Consider the following 24,123-nt stretch of genomic DNA (forward strand, 5'->3'; position numbering starts at 1 on the left):
TGGGTGGGTAGGTGAGTGGATGGATGGATGGATGGGTGGATGGATGGATGGATGGAGGGAGGGAGGGATGGGTAGATGGATGGGTGGGTGGGTAGGTGAGTGGATGCATGGATGGATGGGTGGATGGATGAATGGGTGGGTGGGTGGATGGATGGGTGGGTGGGTGGATGGGTGGGTGGGTGGATGGGTGGGTGGGTGGGTGGATAGGTGGGTGGACGGATGGGTGGGTGGGTGGACGGATGGGTGGGTGGGTGGATTGGTGGCTCTGTCTCCAGATCTCTGAAGTAAGAGACATGGCATCAGAGTCCCCTTCTGGCTCTGCCTTTTGATGGCTTCCCCCCTAGTTACAGGCAGACCAGAGTGGCTTTCACTGCCCACACCCTTACCAGGTCCCCCCACAGCCTGGGACAGAGCCTGCTGACAGCAGAGAAAGCACAGCCCCTCCCCAGAGCCAGACCCTGGGTAGGGGTGTGGCCCAGCCTGGCAGGGATGTGGTGAGGCTTGGGGTGCCTCCTTGGGAGGGATGCCTCCATGTTTGTGGGAGGAGTTGAAGGAGGGTCCTGGGGAGAGATGGGGGTCTCTCCCTGGGAAGTAGAAATCATGTGAGGGAAGGTCAGAAGAAGAGAGTCGGGTGCCAGAGCAGGGAGCTGGGCACGCGGGAGAAGTAGGGGCTTTGAGGTCGATAAAGGGGCCTGAGAGAGAACTGGGGTCTTCTCAGGAAAATGAGGACGAGAGACGTTGGGAGACCGAGAAGTCAGGCCATCTTTCAGGACAAGTTAGGAGCTATTTGGAGAAGAAAACAAAGAGCTTTTTGCCAGATATCTGGGGTATCTTGAAGGACAGAAGAAGTTTCTGGCATTTGGGAGATAGAGTGTTTCCAAAGAGAAGCTGGGGGTATGTTTAACAGAGGAGCTGGAGTGTGCTTTGTCTCAGGATAAGATTGAGCTTCTGGGAAATGTCAGGGGATTCGCCACCCGCCCCCCCCACAAACAGGGGCACAGCCAGGGCCTGTCTCCCTCTTCCTCCAGCCCCGGGGAGGCCAAATCCGGTGCTGCCTTGGCTTCCTCCCACCAGGAGACTGAACCCAGGCCCCCACCCCGAGAGGGCCTTGTAAGGCGCAGGACGGCTCACGCGCCCCGTGGTCGTTCCCAGGTTTAATTACAAACAGAGTCCAAGTGTCCAGTGCAGGTTGACAGCTGGGAGGGCGGGGGCCTCACAACCACCCCCACCCGTGTCAGTTGTCTTGGGGTTGCCTGGATACCCTCCATCATCCCAAGGCTGCCCCCCACTTCCACATCAGCATTTGCCCTGGCCTGAGGGCCCAAAGCACCTCGATTCTCCCCCCAAAAGACAACTGTGCACTAATTTTTCAGGTGGAAAATCTGAGCCCGGCCAGGACAGGAATCCATCTCCATGCCAGGGAACTGGGGACCTGCTGGTTCCAGGGAGGTGAGCTGACGTCCAGCCGGGAAAGGAAACGGTGCCTCCTTGCCCCATCGGGAGCCTGGGCCAGGGCTCCGAGACAGATGGCTGCTTTTTGATATACTTTCTTTAAAGGCGAGAAAAGGCTCTGTCTTTGGTATGTGTGCTCTCACTCCAGGTGAAGGCTGGCGGCAGGCAGAGGGCTCGGTGGGAGAAAGGGGTCGTGGGCTCTGTCTCCCGGCGGGCTTGACCCAGCCCAGCCCAGGGCCAGCTGGAGAAGGAAGATTCCAGAGACCCACGCGGAGGAAGGAGAGACAGCGGCGATTCCGGCCCGACCAGGGTCCAGAGAAAGGCTGAGGGCCCCTAAGGCCACCACGGGGCCATCCGGGGGGAGCGGGGACAGGAGCCACAGGCTGAGAGCCACAACCTGGGGGAGAAAGAAGGAGAGGTCAAGGCTCAGCAGAGACAGCAGCCGGAGACCCGGCTTCAGGTGTCAGAGACCTCAGTCACAAGGCACCAAAGTGAGCCAGTGTCAAGCCTCAGGCTGAGGGCCAGGGTTGGAGTCCCAGCTCCTCCGTGGTCTTGCTGTGTGACCTAGGGTAGTCCCTTAACCTCTCTGTGCTGCTAAGAACGCTATTAACATTGCCTTTGCCAGCGGTGCATGGGAGTCAGTGAAGATGTGGAGAAGGGATGAGCTCAGGGCCTGGACGCAACAGCTGCTGTGTTAGCACCTATGATTACTGCCATCGGTGTTGCTTCTCGGGTCACAAACAACTTAGAGTAGAAGGGAAGCAGGGCAGACCCCGGCACGTGCACACACACGGCCCCACGGTGCCGCAGATCGTTTCAGGTGTTCCACAGGCCACCCCCATCCCTGGAGCCCTGCCCCAGATTGGGAATCCTGTCTCTGCCTGCGGTGGTGGCCGAGGCCTGGCTGGGGGCAGGGAGCAGGCCAGCGCTGAGTGGGGAAGGAGGCAGAAAGAGACTGTTGTCATGGGGACCGGAGAGCAGCCCAACCTGGCCCAGAAGCACCTCTCAGCCTTTGGGGAAATTCCACCAACCCCTTCCCTCTGCGAGCTGAGCCCCCCGCTCCCAGCTTCCCTGTATCCCCGGGTCCTGCCTCTGTCTGCTCCCCAAAGACTGTGGCTGCCACCCAGACCCCTCTGCGCCCCAGCTCGGCCGCATCCTCCCCTGGATGCGCCCTCCTCTGCATCCTCCTCACACCAGCCCCCCCCCCCCACCAACCAGAGAGGCCCTGGAATCACCAAGAACTGCCTGTCCCTCACCCACTCAAGACTTCCCGAGGTTCCAGAAGTGACAGGCACAGGTGGACCTTCTCACCCACCCACCTCGCCTCACTCACACTCCAGCCCCACCAGACCCACCTCCTCTGGGGGCTTTTTTACCCTAAACAACTCAGAGCGTGACTGCTGATGGGGACAGGTTTCCTTTGGGGGTGATGGAATGTTCTGGAATTAGATGGGGGGAGGTGGCACAGCTGTGTGGAGACACTGAAAGCCACTGAGTTGTGGGTGAATTATGTGGCGTGTGCATCTTAGTGTTTAAGATGAGAAAAATCTGGCAAATGGGGGCTGGGAGCCCACGGGGCCGGACGCACCTGGCTCAGGGTTCCCGCCTGACGACACCACGCAGGTGCAGCTCGCTCTCGGCGGCCACGATGGGCTGCCCGTTCTGCAGGTGGTAGTCGATCAGGTGGCTGATGCTCTCGAAGAGCACGTCCTTCGTCCGCACCTGTGGGGCCAGAGGCCTCAGCGTCACCACCACCAGGAGCTTGTCGGAGAGGCAAACTCTCGGGCCAGCCCCAGACCTGCTGACGGGGAGCTGCGTCTTCACGAGCCCTCCGACAGCTCGCGCTCAAGGCTGAGAACCACTGGGTCAGAGACTTCAACCACAGAATCAGCCTCAGAATTCCAGAACTACGTGTGGACACAGGCTCCAAAAGCACCAGCACTCTGGGGCCACGCTTCCTGTAGCGGGTTGAATGGTACCCCCCCCAAAATATATGTCTACATCTTAACCCCTGAAACCTGTGAATGGGCTCTTGTTTGGAAAAGGCCTCTTTGCAGATGTGATTAACATGAGTTCACCTTGATGGATAAGGAAGATGTGGTCCACAGGTACAACGGAATGCTACTCGGCCATAAAATAGAATGAAATAACGCCATTTGCGGCAACGTGAATGGACCTAGAGATGATCACACTAAGTGGAGTAACTCAGAAAGAGAAAGACAAATATATGATAGCACTTCTGTGTGGAATCTAAAATATGACGCAAATGAACTTATTTACACAACAGAAACAGACTCATAGACATAGAGAACAGGTTTGTGGTTGCCAAGGGGGAGCGGGGTGGGGGAAGGATGGATTGGGAGTTTGGGATTAGCAGATGCAAGCTAGTATACATAGAATGGATAACAAGATCCCACCGTATAGCACAGGGAGCTATATTCAATATTCTGGGAAAACCATAATGGAAAAGAATATAGGAAAGAATGTATATACATATGTATAACTGAGTCACTTTGCTGTATAGCAGAAATTAATACAGCATTGTAAATCAACTATACCTCAATTAAAAAATTAATTTTAAAAAAGAGTAAAAAACTATGAGTTCATCTTGGATTACTCAGGTGGCCACAAATCCAGTGACCGGCGTCCTTATAAGAAGAGAAAAAGCTTCGACACAGAGACACAGGGAGGGGCCACGAGAAGACAGAGGCGGTGACTGGGGTGATGTGTCCACAAGCCAGAGAACAAGAATTTCCAGCAACCATGAGATGCTGAGGGGGAGGCCTGAACCCAATCCTCCCTCAGAGCCTCAGAAGGAACCAGCCCGGCCAACGCCTTGGTGTCAGACGTCTGGCCTCCAGAGCTGGGAGAGAATAAATCTCTGTGGTTTTAAGCTGCCCAGTTGGTGATCATTTGGGAGGGCAGTACTAGGAAATGAATACACGCCAGGAATCTTGTAGACATGGATCTGAAAATCAGAACCACCAAATCTAAAAGCCACCTGCATCTCAGAATGAGAAAATCTTAGCATCCTACGTATAGACCTGGACGCAACACACACCCGCCGGCCGCCAGCTGCCAGACATTCATGGGCGATGCCAGACTCGCTGGGCACAAATCACCAGGGGAGCGGGCTGGCAACGCACATGCCTGGGCCCGCGGCAAACCACCTATTTCCCAGGCACTGGGGACAGGACCTGGGAACCTGCATGTTAACCAAGTATGTAAGGAGGTTCTGAAGCTTCTATAGCGTCTCTCATCCTGGAGATCTGTTTACCCGAGAGGGAATTAGGCCTGGGGGAGGGCTGACAGCACGCCAGGCTGAGGTCACAGCTGTGAACACTGCGATCAGACACGAGTGAGGAGGTGGCTCAGGGAACTGACAGAACAGGGGCCTGGAGCCGTGGCCCCACCTGGGCCAGGCCACACAGTCGCCACCCCCGTGTGCCCCGTATAGGGCACGGAGCACACGCAGCGCCCCAGGGCGGCGCCGAGGATTCAGCTGGAGGTGGGAAAAGCACTTGCTAAACTCTGAGAAGGCCCTTAACACCCCACGCTCCTTCTCACCAGGGAAACACAGTACAAAGCCCAAGGCCCTTGGACAATGGAAAACCCTTCAAAACCCTAGCACTCCTTGTAGATTGGAAAATGCCTTGTAAACCCTGAGATGCTTTAGGAGCTACAGAATATGCCAGACCTCACTGACTCAAGGCAGCTGCAAGATGCGTCACAATTTATGTACCACAAGGAGAGGAGAAAACCTCCAAGTTCAGTAATGATAAAAGTGATGCAGTCGGGCTTCCCTGGTGGCGCAGTGGTTGAGAGCCCGCCTGCCGACGCAGGGGACGCGGGTTCGTGCCCCGGTCCGGGAGGATCCCACGTGCCGCGGAGCGGCTGGGCCCGTGAGCCATGGCCGCTGAGCCTGCGCGTCCGGAGCCTGTGCTCCGCAACGGGAGAGGCCACGACAGCGAGAGGCCCGCGTACCGCAAAGAAAAAAAAGTGATGCAGTTGATGGTTTAAAAAAAAATCAAGACTTTAGAGATGTCAAAATGAGAGGAAAGTGTGTACCAGAGGGTTGAAGCAATTCCGTAACTTGCAGGCAGGCCCTGAAACTCCTTGTAAATGGAGACGTGCTTTGTGAACCCTCAGATACGTTAGAAATTGAAACGACCAAATTTATCGCTCAAAGAGATCACCGTTTGCAAGATGCGTTAGCAATGATAGAATGTGGGGGAAAAAAGTGCATCTTGCAAATGATGGAATATGGTACTTTGTAAGTCCTAAAAGGCCTTGAGATTGGAAAAGGTTTTGTAACCCCTCTAAATGCTTTATAGACTGGGAAGTCCTTTGTAAAACCTAAAAGTCTTCTAAAACTGCAAAATACTTTGTAATTCTAAAATACCTGGTAAAGGGAAACGGAGTAAAGGGCTCTGTAATCTGAAACATACTTCATTAAACCTAAAGGGCGCTTAAAAGGCGGGCGCCCTGGGCCTTGGGCTGAGGGGAGAGGCCAGGTCCCTTCCCTGCCCAGCCCGGCTCCACACCTGCCCCAGGCCCCCCACCCCAACCCCACCCCACGCAGCTTCCGGCCCCCTCCCCACCCCTGCCCCGCCCCCACGCCCACCTTACCACGCCTTCGGGGTCCACGAGCAGCAGGTGCTTGGGCTGCCCTGCGTGCATGCCGGTGAGGACATACTGCCCCGGGTTGGTGACGCTGTCTCGCACAAGGAAGTCCCCGTCCACTCGAAGCAGTTTCTCCGCCGCCCGACGGCTCATCTGGCCGTGGTACCAGGGCTCCTGCCGCAGCTGCTCTTCCGTGGGGGCGATGGGGGCCCGGCGGGTCGGCGGGCTGGGCCACTGGTCCTCCACGGGAAGAGGGGCTGCCGCCGGACCCGCGGCCACGGAGCACTCGTGCAGCCTCAGGGCATCCTCGAAGGGTCCTGTGGGCGAAGACCGTGCGGGAGGCGGGGGGCAGCTGCCTCCAGCGGGGAGGGAGGGGCCTGGGCTGGGGGGACCTGCTCCTTCACCTTTTATTGGTTCTATTAGTAACGCAATATATTCTCTTGGATTTTCTAAGCATGTGCAAAGAACGAGCATGTCTTTCTTTCCAAGGTGCACACCTACTTCTTTTTCTTGTCTCGTTACACTGGCTTCCTTCCCAGTGTTTATGCCTCTTGTTTCAGCAGCTCGTCTGACCGCACTGGCCAGGGCCTCCACTACATGCTCCACCTCGGTGGTAGGCAGCAGGCATCCCTTTCTTTTCCAAACTCTTAATGGAAAAGCTCCGGATGGTCTTCCTAAGTTCCCTAAGGCTCCCAGCAGGCACCATTGTGACACTGTGCAAGCCAGTCACCCTCTCTGAGATGTGGCCGCATAGCTCAAACACCCTGGAGTGCAGTCGCCGCCCTGACCCCTGCCCTGGCGTGTCTGTGCTCGGCCTCCACCCTCCTTCCACTTCTGGTCCCTCCGGATCACTCCTCCCTGACTCCTCCAGTGACCTAGGGGAAGCTGACCCAGCTTCCCGCTCCCAGGACATGTGACCAGTCCTGGCCAATCAGCATATTCATCTCGCACCCCTGGCCTAGTGATTGGCTGGGGGATGAGCACATGACCCAAGGAGGGCAAATCAGAGGCAACCCCAGGATTTCTAATGGGCGCCTGGCAACAAGCATCACTTTCTCCACTGGGGTTGCTGGACCATCTGGCTGGTCACCCAAGGGGACAGCCTGCCTCAGAAGGAGTTCACACCCGGAGCACCTCCTTTCCCATCTGAAATTGCTGTGGGGGCCAGCAGGGCCACAGCAGGTGCAGGTGTCATGTCACTGCTGTAATGACAAGAAATCGAGTTGTCGGTGGAGGGAAGGAGGCTTTGCAAACTGTGAAGGAAGACATTTCCAGGGCTTCTCTGGTGGCGCGGTGATTAAGAATCCGCCTACCAATGCAGGGAACACGGGTTTGAGCCCTGGTCCGGCAAGATCCCACACGCCGCGGAGCGACTAAGCTCACGCGCCACAACTACTGAGCCTGCGCTCTAGAGCCCGCAAGCCACAACTACTGAAGCCCGCGCGCCTAGAGCCCGTGCTGCGCAACAAGAGAAGCCACCACAATGAGAAGCCCGCGCACCCAACGAAGAGTAGCCCCCGCTCACGGCAACTAGAGAAAGCCCGCGTGCAGCAACAAAGACACAACTCAGCCAAAAATAAATAAACAAACAAACAAATAAATAAATAATACTGATGTTGTAGGAAAGGAGGGTATTTTGGACCCAAACCTCCTCCATCAGGCTGAGCCCTCCCTCAGGCTGGGGCATCCCAGAGGGAAGAAGGAATGGCCTCCACCATCAGCTAGTCACTTTATCAAGGTGTGGATTAGGCCTACCTCCTCCAACTGGGGGTTCCCCATTAGGCTGGGATTTCCATTTTAAGGGGCTTGGGCTTCCTCCCTCAGACCACGGAGTCACATGAAGAGGGAGCTTAAACTCCCTCATCAGACTGGGGAGACCCAGAGACGGGGAGCTAGGCCTCCTGCAGACTGAGGCGTCCCACAGAGAAGAGATGCCTGAACGCCCCCCATCCCTCTCTTCCCCCATAGAGAGGGAGCTGGGTTACCCTCAAGAGACTGGAGGGTCCCACCGAGGAGGAAGTACCATAGGAAGCACACTTCTCCACCCCAACCCTATAACGTGGGGAGAAGTCCCAAGGGGAGGACGCAGGGCATCTCCCATCAGGCCACGGGCTGCTCGGGCCCGGCCTCCTCCAGCAGGCTGGCTCGCCCCCACTTACTCATGTCGAACAGGTCCTTCTTGGGGCTGTCCTCAGGCTGCAGGGTCTCCGGGCCGTCCAGACCTTGCGTGTTGACGTACAAGTGGTCCTCGTAGTCTCGCGGGCCCCGCGGGTCTGCCTGCACGTAGCCATCCCCGGGCGGGGCTGGGGTTGGGGAGCCGGAGTGGGGTGGGGTCAGCCGGGGGACCCCAAGGACAAGGGCCCTGGAGGGCAGCCCCGCCCACACCTGTCTCCCTCCAGGAGGGAAGCCCCGCCCTTTTGCACAGCAGGGTTAGGAGTGAAAAACCGCATAAAAGCGCGGGGGCTGTGCAGACGCGGAGGTCACGGGGAGCCGCGCCCCCAGCCCCCCCCCCACACACCTACGCCCGTCTGCCAGTCAGGAAAGCGGCCAGGGGGCCAGAGCTTCCCAGTTTCAAGGGAAGGCAGGAACCCCAATGTTTATGTTAAATCTCCACGTTTAAAACATAATAACAGGGCTTCCCTGGTGGCGCAGTGGTTGAGAGTCCGCCTGCCGACGCAGGGGACACGGGCTCGTGCCCCGGTCCGGGAAGATCCCACGTGCCGCGGAGCGGCTGGGCCCGTGAGCCATGGCCGCTGAGCCTACGCGTCCGGAGCCTGTGCTCCGCAACGGGAGAGGCCGCAACAGTGAGAGGCCCGCGTACCGCAAAAAATAATAATAATAACAATAAAATTCTGCTCTCCCTGTAATTATGTTATCAACATGATACATGGTCAGGTCATTTGTTTGCTTCCGTTCTATTTTAGGCTTTCCTTTCTTTTCTTTTCTCAGTTTTGTTTTTGAATGTATAAAGCATTCACATGGTTCAAAAGCCACAACACCATGAAAAGGTATCCTCGGTGGAGCTTCTCCCCGGGTCCCTCAGCACCTCGGTCCAGATCTGCTGGATCCTCACCAGTTTGCCTCTGCCCTGTTCCCAAGGCCTCACCACCGTGTATTATCAGACTGTTGGATTTTCGCTGACGCGGTAGGTGAGAATGGCATCCTGGGGGAACTTAATTTCCATTTCTCTTATTCTGAGCAAGGTTCAGCATCTTTTCCTACGTTCAAAGGACACGTGTGTATTTCTTTTTCCCCAGAAGTGTCAATCCATTTCTAAACGTCTCCATTTTTAATCGTTGGCAGGGAAATAATGACCTTTGAATACACTGTGGCCAAATGCAGCCCAAGGGCCCACAGCCACGATCTCTGTTTTATGCCAATTATATCCTTAACCCTCGCAGACACCTGGGCTCATACATCGGCTCCACCCTCTGTGGGCATGAGCAAGTAAGGTCACCTCTCAGTGCCTCAGTCTCCTCCTCTGCAAAATGGAGAGAATGGGAGTAGCTTCCTCACAAGTAGGGGTGAAGATGAAACCGCCCTGGGTGGTTGATGGGGGCCGAGGGGCCTCAGCCCAGGCTTCCCAGTCTTCACAGAGGAGGCACAGATTCTCCCGGCCCCTTATAATCAAGGTGAAGTGAGAAGGAAGAAACCTGGGTTGCAGGAGTCCAAAGAGAGAAAATTTCTGGGCATTGGAGCTGGGGCATTGACATATTGGTAGGAGTTCTTGGCCAGAGACTTGGGAAAGGCATGATAAGAAGTGATAACATCATGTGCAAAGGCTCAGGGGTGGGAAATGCTAGTGAGCCCTGGGAGTCAGGCCTGAGCAGCCCATGTCCCAGAGAAATAGCTGACCAGGGCCAGATGACGGCTGGGCACCTGCTGGGCACCCAATGCCATGAGTGTTCTTTAACCACAAGCTCTGGGAGCCAGTAGGGTTCTGATGCTCGGCAGTGAAATGCCCAGATTGTTTGGGAAGATCTAAAAAAAAAAGCCCAACACATGTCAGCACGGCTGTGAGGCAACAGGCAGCCACAGCAGGGCTGGTGGGAAAACACACTTCCCGGCCACATCGGGGAGCCAATTGGCAGCTTCCCTACCGTGGCTGACGTGTGCACTCCATCCACAGCTCAGCATCCGTGGGAGGGACACACGGGGGGGCCCAAGGGGTCTGCCACCCATCAAGCGGGGGCCACGTCAATAAGCAACTCCAAGGACAGGGGACTAGCACGCAGCCGTTCAGAAGAGCACACGGACGCAGCCAGAGCCCCAGAGAGACCGAAGGTGTCCGCAGCCTGCCTCGGGGTCCTGACTTCTTTGGGGGCCTGTTGGTAATAAAGGCTGAAAGGAGACACAAAAGTGCCAGGGGGGTGAGGTCACGACCTCGGAGCTGGGGCAAAGGGGATTTTAGCCTTCTCTGTCGCTGTAAGTGTTGTATAACGTTAACATTTAAATGGCTGAAAACTCTACCATTTTGTTAAAAGCTCATGATACCTGGTGGGAATGTAAATCGAAAGGGCAGCTGTGTGACTTGTATCACATGGAACAGCGGCCACTGTCCCGGGTACGGATGCTACGGAGGCCCTTGAACAGAGCTGAGTGGTGGACGCTGGTGTGGCAAATACCTGCGAAAAGTGCCCAAATGTCTGAGCGAGGACGGTCCTTCACGTGGCAGGGAGGATGCCGTGGTGAAAAAGAAGGGGGGCGACTGCCGTGCCCTGACGTGGGGAGGATTCCAAGCTGGGCTGTTACGAGGGGAAAGCAAGGTGGAGGGGTAGATAGCACGCCACCGTCTAAAAACCGGGGAAAGCCATGTATGTCTGAGTTGGCTTGAATGTGCATGCAAAATTCTGGAAAAAACATGGTAACTACTAACAGCGGTTACCTGATTAGGGAGGTGGATAAAACAAATGGGGCAGGGAGACTGACTTTTCACCGGATGCCTTTTTATACTCTGGTGCTTTGAACCACGAGATGCAGTACCTATGCCCAAAATACAAGGAAACTGGTCTGCACAGAAAAAAAAAAAAGCAGACGCTGTCAAATCTCTAAGAGCGTGGGGAGGGAATACAATCTCGCCGGCGAAAGTGGAGTGACCCAAAGAGTGGAAGCAGTGTGAGGGGCGGTGGGGACCCAGGGGGAGGGCTGGCCCCCCCCCCCCACAGCCCAGAGAGCAGCCTACCGTACCTGAGGGGCCCACATCCCACTGCGGGCCTCGGGCGTCTCTTCGAGCAGGAGATGCTCCCTGAAAAAGAGAGCAAGGGGTCCTCCGGCAGTGTGCAAGCCCAGATCCCAATCTCCCACGGCAACCCTCCTGATTGGCCTGTAGCACCCCCTCCTCCCAGCACAGCACCCCAGTCTCCCACACCAACCCTCCTATAAGCCAGATTTGAAGCTCGGCTCTGAACCCATGCCCCGCTCCCTGGCCTCCGTCTGCCCGCGCGCCCACCACGCACCTCTGCTGCAGCCTCATGGGCCGTCCCCACTGGGAACGCCTGCCCCGGCACATGCTGTCTCTTGCACCTTGATGCCCTTCCCTGCACTGCTCTCCTGGGCGACGCCTATTGACCCGTCAGGGCCCAGCCCAAACCCTGCCCTCAGGGACATCCTCCTGACCAGGGCTGGTCAGTCTCCCTGGGGTACGTTCTCGTTATCCTCCTTGGAAGCCCTGATTCAATCACTGCTGTACCCATTTCCTCAATGTCTGCGATGGGAATCCCGTCTGAAGTGTCAAGAATAGGGCCGAGCAGATCTGGGCAGCTTGGGGAGGGAGGAAGGAGGTGGGGGCGGCACAAGAGACCCTCCTCTAGGATCCCGGAGGACAGGACCAGAAGGAGGCGCTGGGGGGTCAGGCCCCCCTGGGACACCCTCCCCACGAGGTCCCAGAGGCTGACCTGGCCAAGGGCCCCGAGGGCACAGGGCTGCTGCGCGGGGGTGAGCCTGGAGTCCACCAGCCCGCCCAGGGGCGGCTCCTTCCCGGGAGTGCGGTTGTAGTAGCTGTGTTCTGTCTCGTCCTCGTCCCCCCAGGCCGAATCCTCCAGCCCGGTCAGCCTGCGGACACAGAGCCAGCGGGAGCACAGGTCCCAGCACGGGACGGGGAAGGGGCTGGCTCCCAACAGGGTGCCGAGGACTCCAGGCCCAGGGACCCTGACCGCCCCCCATCAGCTGAGCGGTGGCACCAGGAACTGTTGCTGATGGAGGGTCTGGGTGCCCCTTTCTGTCCGTCAAAGGGGATTCTGCACGAGCCTCAGCACTTTGGCTGGACCAAGCAGGGCCTCAGAAAAGCTGGTCTCCGCCCCCTTTGCCCAGGCCAGGCTTGCACCCAGAACCCGGAAGCCACGGCTTAGGGTGGCGACACCCCTCAGCATTGAAAACGCCCTCGCCCTCTGGCCCTGGATGGCGCCTTTGAAATTTATGCCATGGAGACTCATCCAGGCAAGTGTGGTTCCTCAGAGCAAAAGACGGGAAGCCGCTGACTGCCGCTCAGTCAGGGAGGGACAGCAGGTCGCAGTGGGGGGCCCAGAGGAAGGCCCTGCAGCCCGGGGAGGAGAGGGGCTGGGGCCGCCCCAGCGTGCGTGTGCGAGGGGCGTGCAAGCCCGTGCGAGGGCCACAGGGGCGTGTCCAGCTGCGCACGCCGGCCCCTCATCGGTGAATGTCGGACTTCTAACAAATTCATTTATTCACTACTTATTCTAGCCAATTCCTGTCTGTCCAGATATTTAAATAGCCGACCGCAGGCCACTGCCTGTCTCTGCCAGCCCAGGAGAGGAGGACGGTTTCTACACTTTTACGCCGCAGAACTGTTAAATGGCTAAGAAAACATCCGAAGAACACCATCTGATGACATGTGAAAGTCAGACGGAATTCAGAGTTTGGGGTGTCCATAAATAAAGTTCTGCTGGCACACAGCCCACCGCCGATTGCTCACACATCCTCCTTGGCTGCCTTCCGCCACAATGGCTGAGACAGCAGGGCGTGCAGTCCGGCCCTTTGCAGAAGCGCCAGCCACCCCCGTGCAGACTAATGACGACAGTATGACGGCCACCCCCCCCCGCCAACCAGTTCCCTGAGCCCTCACCACAGCCGGGAGTCGGGATGTTTTTAATCCAAGCTTTACAGATGCGGAAATGGGGTCCTGGTGGTCGAGCCGTGGGCCACGAGGGGCACAGAGCAGGGAGGGGACAAGGACCCAAGCCCGGGGAGGAGGGGCAGGGCCGGCAGAGGTGCGGGGGGACGGGGCGGGCAGGCCGGTACCTTCCCGGGGGGACGACAACCCTGGGGGGGCTGTGCAGGTACTGTTTGAAGCGCAGCTCGAAGGCTTGGCCCACGGTGCTGATGACGCTCTGGGCGAGGCCCTCGCAGCACTCCAGGATGTGGCAGGCTGGGGGGCGTGGCGCAGCATCAGCGGGGCCTCGGCTGACTGACGCGCTCCAGCCCAAGGGCCCCTCCCACCCCCACCAGGCCTCACCTCTCTGGTTGATGGGGTCCTTGGCCACGTAGGCCACATAATCCACCATGTCCTGGGGAGAGAGGGCAGCGGGCGGAGGAGTCCCAGCAACGCGGGGGGTGGGACCGATGGGCACAGGCAGGGGGTCTCGGGGCTGGGGGGACAGAGGGGCCGGGAGTCCACCCCCAGTCCCGGCCTTACCGTGTCACCACCCGACGCAAAGGAGATGGACTGCATGTGGTGGCTGGCGATGATCTGGCCGAAGAGAGACCACCAGTCACGGGGCTGCCGCTTCAGGGTCGGGGGAGGAAACAGGGGCTCGGGCCGGTCACTAGACCAAGGCCACAGGGGGGCCGGAAGGACAGGGGTGAGGGGATGAGCCATCCCCTCGACAGTACGTCAGGATGACCGAGAGCCCCAGTGGACGGGCAGCCCCGCAGCCAGGGCAGGACGCAGAGACCCACGGCCACGCAGCCGCACGGGAGGACAAACCCGCCCCGCGCTGGTGGGCATTCTCACACATGCGCACGTGGGCACCAGGCTCAGACACGTCACCACACCCTCGACACACAGACACACGTGCTAAAATCCACACGCGTCCCGGTGCGCAGTTCACACCAACACCTGCACTTCACCCAAGGGCCCTCGCCCAGCATGCCTCCAGGCTTCACCTAGGTGAGCCCACAGACCCCGCCCTGGGCGGGGCTGGCGGAGGCTGGGGGGGGGAGGGGCGGGCGGCGCTCACCTGGTGCGTGGCGGGAACGGAGAGGTTGAGGCCGTCGATGGAGATGCTGACGGCGATGCTCATGCCCGCGAAGCGCAGGTTGCTCTTGCCCAGGATGGAGGCCAGTGCCTTGTTGGGGGCCTGCGGGGTGGCACAGGGCACCAGGAAGGTGGGCCCGCGGTGGGGCTCCAGCTGGGGCAGGCCCCGGGATGGCCATGAGCCCCCCACTCGCTCCCAACCGGAGGCCATGGGCCCCTCACCCACCTTCTTCTTCCAGGAGCCCCGGATGCCAGGCACGGCCTCATGGAGCCGGTTGATGGCTTCCCTGTGTGGGCGGAGGAGGGAGGGGGCTTAGAGAGCTTGGAGTGGAGGGAGCAGAGGCTCAGAGAAGGGGGGCGGGGCGGTCAGAGGGCGATGGGCTGAGGAAGGGGTGCAGTGGATCCTGAGCGGGGAGGGGCTCAGAGGAGGGAGGAATGCTGGGGCACCTGGAAGCCTGGACCAGGGGCTCCGGGCTCCCAGCCACCCACCCCGTGTGCCCCGCAGGTGCCCCTGCCCTCAGCTCTCCCCCTCCAGCTCTTTCTTTCTCAGTGACCAGCGGACCTCTGAGCCACAGCCCACTTGACAGATTTGGGGGTCAGATTTGGGGTTGCTGACACAGCCCTTCAGCCTGAACCCCCAGTTGTGTGTGGCCACAGGCTGGCCAAGATTCCCATCTGTGGCATAAGGGGATGACCTCTGCTCTGGGCCCCCAGACACAGTGGCAGAACCAAGCCTCCCAAACAGAATGGGAGAGACTTCCATGAAACGGCTCATCCCTGCGGAGGGGCTGGAACTTTTACAAGGTCCTGGGGGTCAGATGGACACACAGAAGGCTCTCAACAATGTCGGTGCCGTGAGGGGAACCAAGCCCTCACCCCGCAGGTGGGAAGGCAAAATGGAGCAGTAGCTCCTCCAAATGTGAAGCAATCCCCCCCAGGTGCACACCCTGGAGAACTGAAAACACACGTCTGCACAAAGCCTGCCCGTGGGCAGCCACAGCAGCTCAACTCACAACAGCCCGAAAGGTAGAAAGCACCCGAACGGCCATCAGCTGAAGATGGATGAACACAATGTGGTCCCTCCACACACGGGACCATCACTCAACCCTGAAAAGGGGGGAATCCCTGACACTCGCTACAGCGTGGACAGACCCTGAGAACACGATGCTCAGTGAGAGAAGCCAGACACAGAAGGACACACAGGGTGTTATTCCACTGATGGGAAACGTCCAGAACAGGCAGATCCACAGACACAGAGAGTGGGTTCCTGGTTGCCGGGGGAGGGGGGGGGGGGGGGGTGACTGCTAATGGGGATGGGGCTTCCTTTCAGGGTGATGGAATGTTCTGGAATTAGATCGTGGTGATGGTTGCATAACTTGGAAAACAGCAAAATACATCGAATTGTACACTTTGATTGGGTGAATTATACCTCAATAGAGTTTTTTAATGTCTCTGGTGAATGCACTAAGTCAGTTTTCAACATGCAAAACAATGTGGGCCCCTCCTTCCTCAGCCCTGGTTGTACCCTTGACTCTACATGACTCAGGTCCAGGCAGCTCGGAGCATCATGACACCACCATGCCTTCTCTGCACCAAAAAAAAGCCGGGACGGTGGACGTGCCCTGGTTGCCTTGGACAGGCTCCCAGCCCCTTGCAGCCCTGCCCTGAGTCTCAACCGGGAGCCAGCAGCACCGCCCCCTGGGTGCCAGGACATGCTGGGGCGTCCTCAGCACCCCTCGTGGGACCCACACACTCTCTGAGGGATGCGCTGTCGTCTCCAGGAGATCATCTGGGGTCCGGAGAGCGTGGGTGACCGGCAGGCGGGGAAAGAGCTGGGACTGTGCCCCGCCCCAGATCGCTCTGACCCTGCGGAGCACTGCTCCCCAAGCCGGGAAGGGGGAGGGAATTGTCGCCGAGTCCGCCACCCTCACCTCCCAGCACAGAGCTACACACCAGAGCCCCCGACCCCCGCAGCCGGGCCTCACCTGGTGAGCTGGGTGCGAGTGCTGAAGTCCAGGGAGCGCATGGAACGGAGGACTTCGATGCAGCCCATGTACTGAGGGGAGAGAGCACAGGGTCAGCGCCAGCCCAGCAGAGCCCAGCTGGGGCCTGACCGTGGATCCCAGGCCTTCCCTCCAGCGAGCCCTCCGCCCTCCCCTCCCGCCACCCTGGGCTCCAGCCCCCGCCTCTGTCCTTATGAGGCCCAGCCTGGTTGCCACAGGGCCTTTGCACCAGCCGGCCCCAGCCGTCCCTTCCCCCATCTATTTGCGGACTGGTTCCTTCCCCAGCTCCAGGCTCCCGGTCACCTCCTCAGAGCTGCCCTCCCTGACTGTAAGGGAGTTGTTCCCTGGAAGCGGTGGATTCCTCCAGGCTCAGTCCTGGCTGTTCATTTAACCGCCTGCTGTTCATTCTCTTTCTGCTCCACTAGAAGGTCAGCCCGGGAGGACTGGATGGTGGCGACCCCGTTCACTTCTGCGTCCCCAGGGTCCGGGACAGGGTCTGCGAGCAGGCGGGACAGAGGACGTCTGGCCCGCGAAGCCCAAAGCTTTGACTGTCTGACCTTTTCCAGGGAGAGTGTGCCCACCCCTGCTCAGATTACCATTTCCACGGAAGGTAATTCGGTAATTCAAAATCTCCAAGAGACGATGCTGAGGGACAGAGAAGGCAGGAACAGCCGGGGGAGGGGTGGGGCAGGGTGGCCAGACGACGGCCACCAGCACCCTCCAACGTGCTGTCTGCACAGCTGGGAGGGAACCTGGCACAGCCATGTGCAGCGTCTGTCATATGATCTCATTGATGGGAAACGTCCAGGACAAGAAAATCCACAGGGACAGAGAGTGGGTTCGTGGTTGTCAGGGGCTGGGGGGGGGCGTAGGGGGTGACAGCTAATGGGGACGGGGTTTTTTTTGGGTTGATGGAATGTTCTGGAACTAGATAGATTTGGTGGTTGCACAACCTCGTACTAAATACCACTGTACTGTGATTTAAAACGGTTAGTGGGGGGCTTCCCTGGTGGCGCAGTGGTTGGGAATCCATCTACCAATGCAGGGGACACGGGTTCGAGCCCTGGTCCGGGAAGATCCCACATGCCGCGGAGCAACTAAGCCCGTGCACCACAACCACTGAGCCCACGCACCTAGGGCCCGTGCTCTGCAACAAGAGAAGCCGCCACAATGAGAAGCCTGCGCACTGCAGCGGGGAGTGACCCCAGCTCGCCGCAACTGGATAAGGCCTGTGTGCAGCAACAAAGACCCAATGCAGCCAAAAATAAATAAATTTTAAAAATAAAATTAAAAAAAAAAAGGTTAATGGTAGGGGCTTCCCTGGTGGTCCAGTGGTAAAGAATCTGCCTTCCAATGCAGGGGACGCGGGTTCGATCCCTGGTCGGGGAACTAAGATCCCACATGCCACGGGGCAACTAAGCCCGCGCGCCACAGCTACTGAGCCTGCGCACCTCAACGAGAGAGCCCGCGTGCTACAAACTACAGAGCCCATGCGCCCTGAAGCCCGTGAGCCACAACTAGAGAGACAAAAAAACCCCACAGGCCACAACTAGAGAGAAGCCTGGGCGCCGCAACGAAAGATCCCGTGTGCCGCAACTAAGACCTGACACAGTCAAAAAAAAAAAGAAAGAAAGAAAGAAAATAAGTAAATAATGGTTAATGGTTAACTTAGTTATGTGAATTTTACCTCAATTTTTAAAAATATTTATTTACTTACTTATTTGGCTGCGCCGGGTCTTAGTAGCAGCACACAGGATCTTTTAGTTGCAGCATGTGGGATCTTTTTTTCTTTAGTTGCGGCATGCGGGATCTTCATTGCGGCATGCAGGATCTTTAGTTGTGGCATGTGGGGTCTTTAGTTGCGGCATGCATGTGGAATCTAGTTCCGTGACCAGGGATGGAACCCAGGCCCCCTGCACTGGGAGCGTGGAGTCGTAGCCACTGTGCCACAGGGAAGTCCCCTCGGCTTTTAAAAAATGATACACGCACATATGCTTTGACCCTGAAACTCCATTTTGAGGACTTTATCCCAAAGACACACCAGTCTGCGGGCTCCCTATGTGTGTGCAGGTGGCTGTTGGGAGCCATACTCCACCTTCCCCCCAGCGCTCCGCCCCCCCCCCCCCCCCCCCCCCCCCGCCCCGCAGGACTGGTGCTGGGGCAGGTGCGCGGGTATTTACTGCCACCACAGCCCGGTGCGGAGTATGCCTTCCTATGCTGGCCCCGGGGTGCCCTGCCCCCGGCCGCCTGCCCCTCCCCTCCTGCAGGACTTGCAGCACTGGAGGAATAAACAAGAAATTGCAGACACCCCAAAACTTGACACATCTAGGGTTGTGAGGTCCAACCCGGGACGCCAGTTAGGTTGGAATTTCCCATAAACGATTAATATCTTCTTAGTGTATGTCCCAAATAATGCACAAGACATGCTTATACTGACAGTTGTTCGTGTTCGTGGGAACTTTACATTTAACTGGGCAGCCTGTATCTTTGCTGAACCTAAATAAATCGCGGTGCTGGCAGTGGAAGAGTCTGCAGCTGTAAAAAGAGCAAGGTGCCGACTAGAAGGCACAGTGCCTTTTGTGTGGACAAGGGGGCCAAGGAGGACACACGTGTACACAGCATGTGCGTGTGTGCATGCACATGTGTGGGTGACAAGCTCTCGCAGGACACAGTAGGTGCTTCTACAGATGCCGTTGGCTGACTGTAAAAGTGGCCACCAGTTCCTCCCCTCCCCCATCCAGGCCCTGGGTTGGCCGTAATGCAAGCAGCACACGGACAGGCATGGTCACCCGTCACCGGTGCTTGCTCCCCTGCTGCTCTTGGGACCCTGCGACCCTGCCGGGGTACCCTGCCTGGGTACCCTGCCTGATGACGAGACACATGGCCCACCCCCATCTCCCCAGCTGACATGGAGCCAATCGTCATGTGAAGGAGACCATTCAGCCCCAGCCGACCCACAGCACCACAGGAAATAAAAAGTGTTTGTTGTTTCCATGCACTAGGTTGTGCGATGGTTTGTTACACAGCAGAAGCTCCCTAGACAGTGACCAGGAGAAGAGAGGGAGTAAGGCAAGTGAAGATCCAGGCCAAAGGGAACAGCAAGTACAGGCCAGAAGCGGGAACCAGCTTGGAGAGACCAGACTCACTCCAGTGTGGCTGGAGCAATGAGAGATGAGAGGATGTGGGACCCTGGAGCTGTGATGAGGGGCTGGGTTTCATTGTGACCAACGTGGGGGGCCGTGGGACAGCTTTAAACAGGGAGGTGAACTGATGTGTCTCACCTTCATTGGATGGATGATGGACGATGGATGGATGAATGATGGATGGATGATGGGTGATGGATGGATGGATGGATGGACAGGTAGATGGAGGGACGGACAGACAGGTCCGCAGGGACTATGTGCCAGGCGTGCATTAGACATGTAGAACCTCGAAGAGAATTAGCTGTGGCCCCTGCCCCCAAAGTAGACTCTCACACTGAGTGGACAGCTTTGGTGGGTGCTGGCAGCTCAACACGTACCCTCCCTCTAACAGAGCATGCGTCTGCGTGGGGCGTCAGTGCTGCAGGGCCCCAGGGTGTGAGGGGTCTAAATCACCCTAACTAGTGTACAGCTCATTCTGGTTGTGTGACTGAAATCCTCCCAGTACCCCAGCCCCCCCCCGCCCCGGGTGAAGTGGGTGCACGACTCAACTGCACGGGAGAGGAGACGCAACACGGGTCCCCTTCCCGGAGGGTGGAGAACACACTACGAAGGCAGGGAAGGTAAGCAGGTGGCTGACGCGCGTGCCGGGCAGCGATGACACTGATAAGCCACTTGTCGCATGCCGGGCCCTGTTCCAAGTGTGCTGCGCACATGACCTGTCAACCCGCTCCACCCAAAGCCCGCAGCAACGTGACCCCTCGGGAAACAGCCCCGAGGGCTCTGTAACCTGTTGGCAGTCACAGGTCGTAGGCGGCAGAAATAGGATCTGAACCCACAGCCTGGGCTCTGGAGTGTCCCCCGGCCCTGCAGGAGGCGGTGAAGACTGCAGCAAACTACACGCTCAGGGGCCAGAGGGGCCCAGTGCTGCCAGACCACCTGAAATCCAGGGCTTTTGCCTGAAACACCCCAATTTGTAAACAACGACAAGGAATTTTTATTTTTAAATAGAAGAAAAAAAAAAAGGCAGAGGTCAAATTCAGCCTTGGGCCTGCCAGGGAGCACGACCTCTGACCTAGGATCCCAAAGTCTCGGAAGGCCAGCCGTGGTGTGTGGGTGACAGCCCCAGGAGGCTCTGTCCACATGCCCAGCCTCACAGCCTGTGAGAGGGACCTTAGTGGAAGGGAACCTCTGCAGATACAACCAGGTTAAGGATGTCAAGGTCAGGCGGTCCTGGATTTAGGATCGGCCCTAAATCCGATGCCACACGTCCTCACAGGAGAAGGGGAGAGGGGGGCTGAGGGACAGACATGCAGGGAGAAGCATGTGGAGCTGGAGGCAGGGCTACGGCCCCAGAAGCTTGGAGACAGGCTCTCCTTCAGAGCCTCAGAAGGAACCAGCCAGCCGACACCTTGATTTTGGACGTCTGGCCTCCAGAACCGGGAGAGAATACATTTCTGTAGTTTTAACTGCCCAGTTTGTGGTCATTTGTTACAGCTGCCCCTGGGAGACCGACAGAGAAGGCCGGGAAGGGATCCCAAATGGCGGATTTGCAGCCCACCTTCCCCTTTGCCAACGCAGAAACAGAGGCCACCCAGAGCCGGCCCTAGGATGTAAGGGGAAAACTGAGTCACAAGTGGGAAAACTGAGGCTCAGAGCAGGAAAGGGACCCAGCCGAGTTCACACAGCACACCAGGGCGGACACAGGACGAGCACCCAGCTCACCACACTCCCCGCAGGACACGCCACCCCTCACGGTGCCATAGGTCCTGTACCATTACTACTTAGTGTTTTCATTTTAAATAAACTCCATTTATAAACATAACTGAGTTTATTTCTGAAGGCAACTGTAGGAAACAACCCCAAAGTCCATAAACTGGTGAATGGATAAACAAAATGTCATCCGTCCACACACTGGAACATTACTTGGCCATGAAAAGGAGAGAAGCCCCGCCACTTGCTACCACGTGGATGGACCCTGAGAACACGACACTCAGTGAGAGAAGCCAGACACAGAAGGACACACGGTGTGTGATTCCATTGATGGGAAACGTCCAGGACAGGCCAATCCACAGACACAGGGAGTGGGTTCCTGTTTGTCAGGGGACAGGGAGTGGGTGCAGAGTGACTTCATGGGGACGGGGCATCCTCTGGGGTCATGAGAATGTTCTGGAACTAGATCACAATGAGTGTTTCACAAATCTGCAAGGGCACTAAGAACCACTAAATTGTACAGCTTAAATGAGTAAGTTTTATGACACTGAATTACATCTCAGTTTTTTTAAAATGTGCATGGGGAAACAAAAACAAAAAGGAGAAAGCAAAAAACAGAAAAAGAAAAGAAAATGTGCATGAGTGGGAATTCCCTGGCGTTCCATGTTCAGGACTCTGAGCTCTCATGGCTGAGGGCCTGGGTTCAACCCCAGGTCGGAGAACTAAAATCCCACAAGCCGCATGGTGCGACCAAAAAAAAAAAAGAAAGAAAAAATGTGCATGAAGAAAAGAGGAAACTGCATATTGCTACCATAAAACTTGGGTTTGATGCCTAGCAGTGTTTCCTAATAACCATTAAAATAAACACGTAATTATCAAAATGAAAAGTGTCCATCCAGGCAGAACTGTCCATTTTTGCTAAGACGAGTTTGTGAACGTTTATTGGGCACCAGGCCGCTTGCAGAGTGTCAGAGTCCCCCTCCACAGATGCAGTTGAGGAACAGACACACAGGGCTCTGGGCGGAGGGGCCCGGATGGTGGGGACTTAGGGGGGCCGGTGAGGGGGCCCCGGGCAGCAGCGGACTGCCTTGCACACTTGAACACACCTATGTTACCCTTCCCTTTTAAAGGTCTGACCAAAAAAAAAGTACATCCCCACAGATATGCGTTGATTATAACGGAAACAAATGGGGCCTTGACCAGGGAGAAACTTCACCTTAACTGAGTGCGTTAGTCTCCTGGGGGGCGGCCTCGAACAACAGAGACTCCGTGTCCCCCAGTCCTGGGGGTCTGACGCCCAGCATCCAGGTGAAGCAGGGCCGCGCCCCAGCTGGAGGCCCAAGGGAGGCCCTTCCTGCCTCTTCCAGCTACTGGCGGTGGCCAGCAGGCCTGGGCTTGCAGACACATCCCTCCGGCCCCTTCCTCTGTGGTCACGTGGCCTCTCCCTGTGTGTCTGTGTCCAGATTTCCCTCTTCTGAGAAGGACATCAGTCACACTAGATCTAGGGCCCATCCTGCTCTAGGAGGACCTCACCTTAACCTCATTGCAACAGCAAAGACCCTATTTCCAAATGAAGTCACATTCTGAGGCCCGGCGGACATGAACCTGGGGGGACGCCACTCTCCCCCGTACACCAAGCGATCAAAGTTTCCAGCAGCCGCGTCGGGATGCACGGGCACCCGTGCCTCCTGACCAGACTCACAGAGGCTGGCAGAGCTGGCCTCCATGCTCCCTGCCAAAAACGCACAAGGTGAGCCCGCCGCGAGCATCACGAGCCCCGCTGAGGGCCGACACAAACTCAGGGGCAGCCTGCAAAATCGTGGGGTGCACTCCTCCAAAATCTGGGGAGCCCTGCACTGACGCTGGTCCTGGGTCCCCAAGGACTTCAGAGCATCCTCCTGGGCGTTCGCGTTTGTGAAAAGCCCTCAACATTCACCACGACTCCAACCTAACACCATTTTACACAGAACTCGTAGCATCTAAGGGCATTTTTTCTTTGTTTTCTTTTCTACCGTGGCAAAATACACGTAACGTTAAAATTAACATTTTAACCATTTGTAAGTGCACAGCTCAGTGGCACTAAGTACCTTCACATTGTCGTGCAGCCATCCCCACCATCCATCTCTAGAACTTTCCCATCTCCCCAAACTGAAGCTCTGTCCCCATGAAACGCTGACTCCCCCCCCCCCCCCCCGCCCCTGGCCCCCCCCCCCCGTCTACTTCCTGTCTCTGTGGATGTGACTCCCGCAGAGACCCCCTGTGCGTGGAATCACACAGTATCTGTGCTGTGTCTGGCTTCTCTCACTGAGCGTCACGTCCTCAAGTTTCATCCGTGGTGTAGCAGGTGTCAGAACCGCCTTCCTTTTTAAGGCTGAGTGATGTTCCACTGTGTGGCTGGATCACGTTTTATTCATTCATCCATCAACGGACAGCTGGGTGTTTCTGCCTTTTGGCTGTTGTCAATAGTGTTGCTATGAACATGGGTGTGCAAATATCTGAGTTCCTGCTCAATTCCCATAAGAGAAGAATACTTATCTCCTCCCTAGATGCACACACACACACACACACACACACTCACTCAACCTCACCCATATAGCCAGTCATATACTTATAATCTTCCGGCTCTTTCGGGTGTATACCAAGGAGTAGAATTTCTGGATCACACAGTAATTTTATGCTTAACTTTCTGGTATGGTTTTAATACGCATCGAATGTAATGAAACTTGAAACTATCTTGTATGTTGACAGAAGGCTTCATTGTGTGTCGTTCAGGCTTTACCAAGAGTTGTCCGCTATTTTGAGAATCACACGGCCTGCAGCAACTCTAATGGTGGTACTGGAGCTGCCAGAGTAACCCTAGAGCTGTTTGTAGCTGTCGTGTGAACGGTGGCTCCTGTCTCTGTCGCTGTGCGCCTAGAGAAGCTTACGCGTTTACACACTGAAACATATTCTATGTTACTGTGAATTGCTGCCTCTGTGTTTC

General features: G+C 57.1%; 1 protein-coding gene across 6 annotated transcripts in view; it reads right to left on the bottom strand.

Annotated features, from left to right (window-relative positions):
• Window positions 1–1,562: 1,562 nt before the first annotated feature.
• SHC2 (SHC adaptor protein 2) overlaps window positions 1,563–24,123 on the bottom strand; it is a 28,514-nt gene continuing 5,953 nt past the window's right edge. For 2 of the 6 annotated variants that reach the window (XM_029217863.1, XM_029217864.1), the window contains 12 exons: window positions 16,270–16,340; window positions 14,511–14,571; window positions 14,268–14,387; window positions 13,724–13,813; window positions 13,544–13,595; window positions 13,330–13,456; window positions 11,970–12,126; window positions 11,263–11,320; window positions 8,235–8,378; window positions 6,082–6,392; window positions 3,041–3,174; window positions 1,563–1,849 (listed from right to left, as the gene is read on the bottom strand). In XM_029217863.1, coding sequence (XP_029073696.1) covers window positions 3,046–3,174; window positions 6,082–6,392; window positions 8,235–8,378; window positions 11,263–11,320; window positions 11,970–12,126; window positions 13,330–13,456; window positions 13,544–13,595; window positions 13,724–13,813; window positions 14,268–14,387; window positions 14,511–14,571; window positions 16,270–16,337 — 1,317 coding nt within the window. In that variant the 5' untranslated portion in view covers window positions 16,338–16,340 and the 3' untranslated portion in view covers window positions 1,563–1,849; window positions 3,041–3,045. Of the gene's footprint in view, window positions 1,850–3,040; window positions 3,175–6,076; window positions 6,393–8,234; window positions 8,379–10,700; window positions 11,059–11,262; window positions 11,321–11,969; window positions 12,127–13,329; window positions 13,457–13,543; window positions 13,596–13,723; window positions 13,814–14,267; window positions 14,388–14,510; window positions 14,572–16,269; window positions 16,341–16,590; window positions 16,784–24,123 lie in introns of those variants that run through there. The other 4 variants (XM_029217862.1, XR_003792764.1, XM_029217866.1 and 1 more) reach the window with 4 other exon arrangements.

Source organism: Monodon monoceros, unplaced genomic scaffold, assembly GCF_005190385.1.
Source record: "Monodon monoceros isolate NGI ecotype Baffin Bay Population unplaced genomic scaffold, NGI_Narwhal_1 Super_Scaffold_12, whole genome shotgun sequence".
In the NCBI taxonomy this organism is placed as follows: Eukaryota; Metazoa; Chordata; class Mammalia; order Artiodactyla; family Monodontidae; genus Monodon; species Monodon monoceros.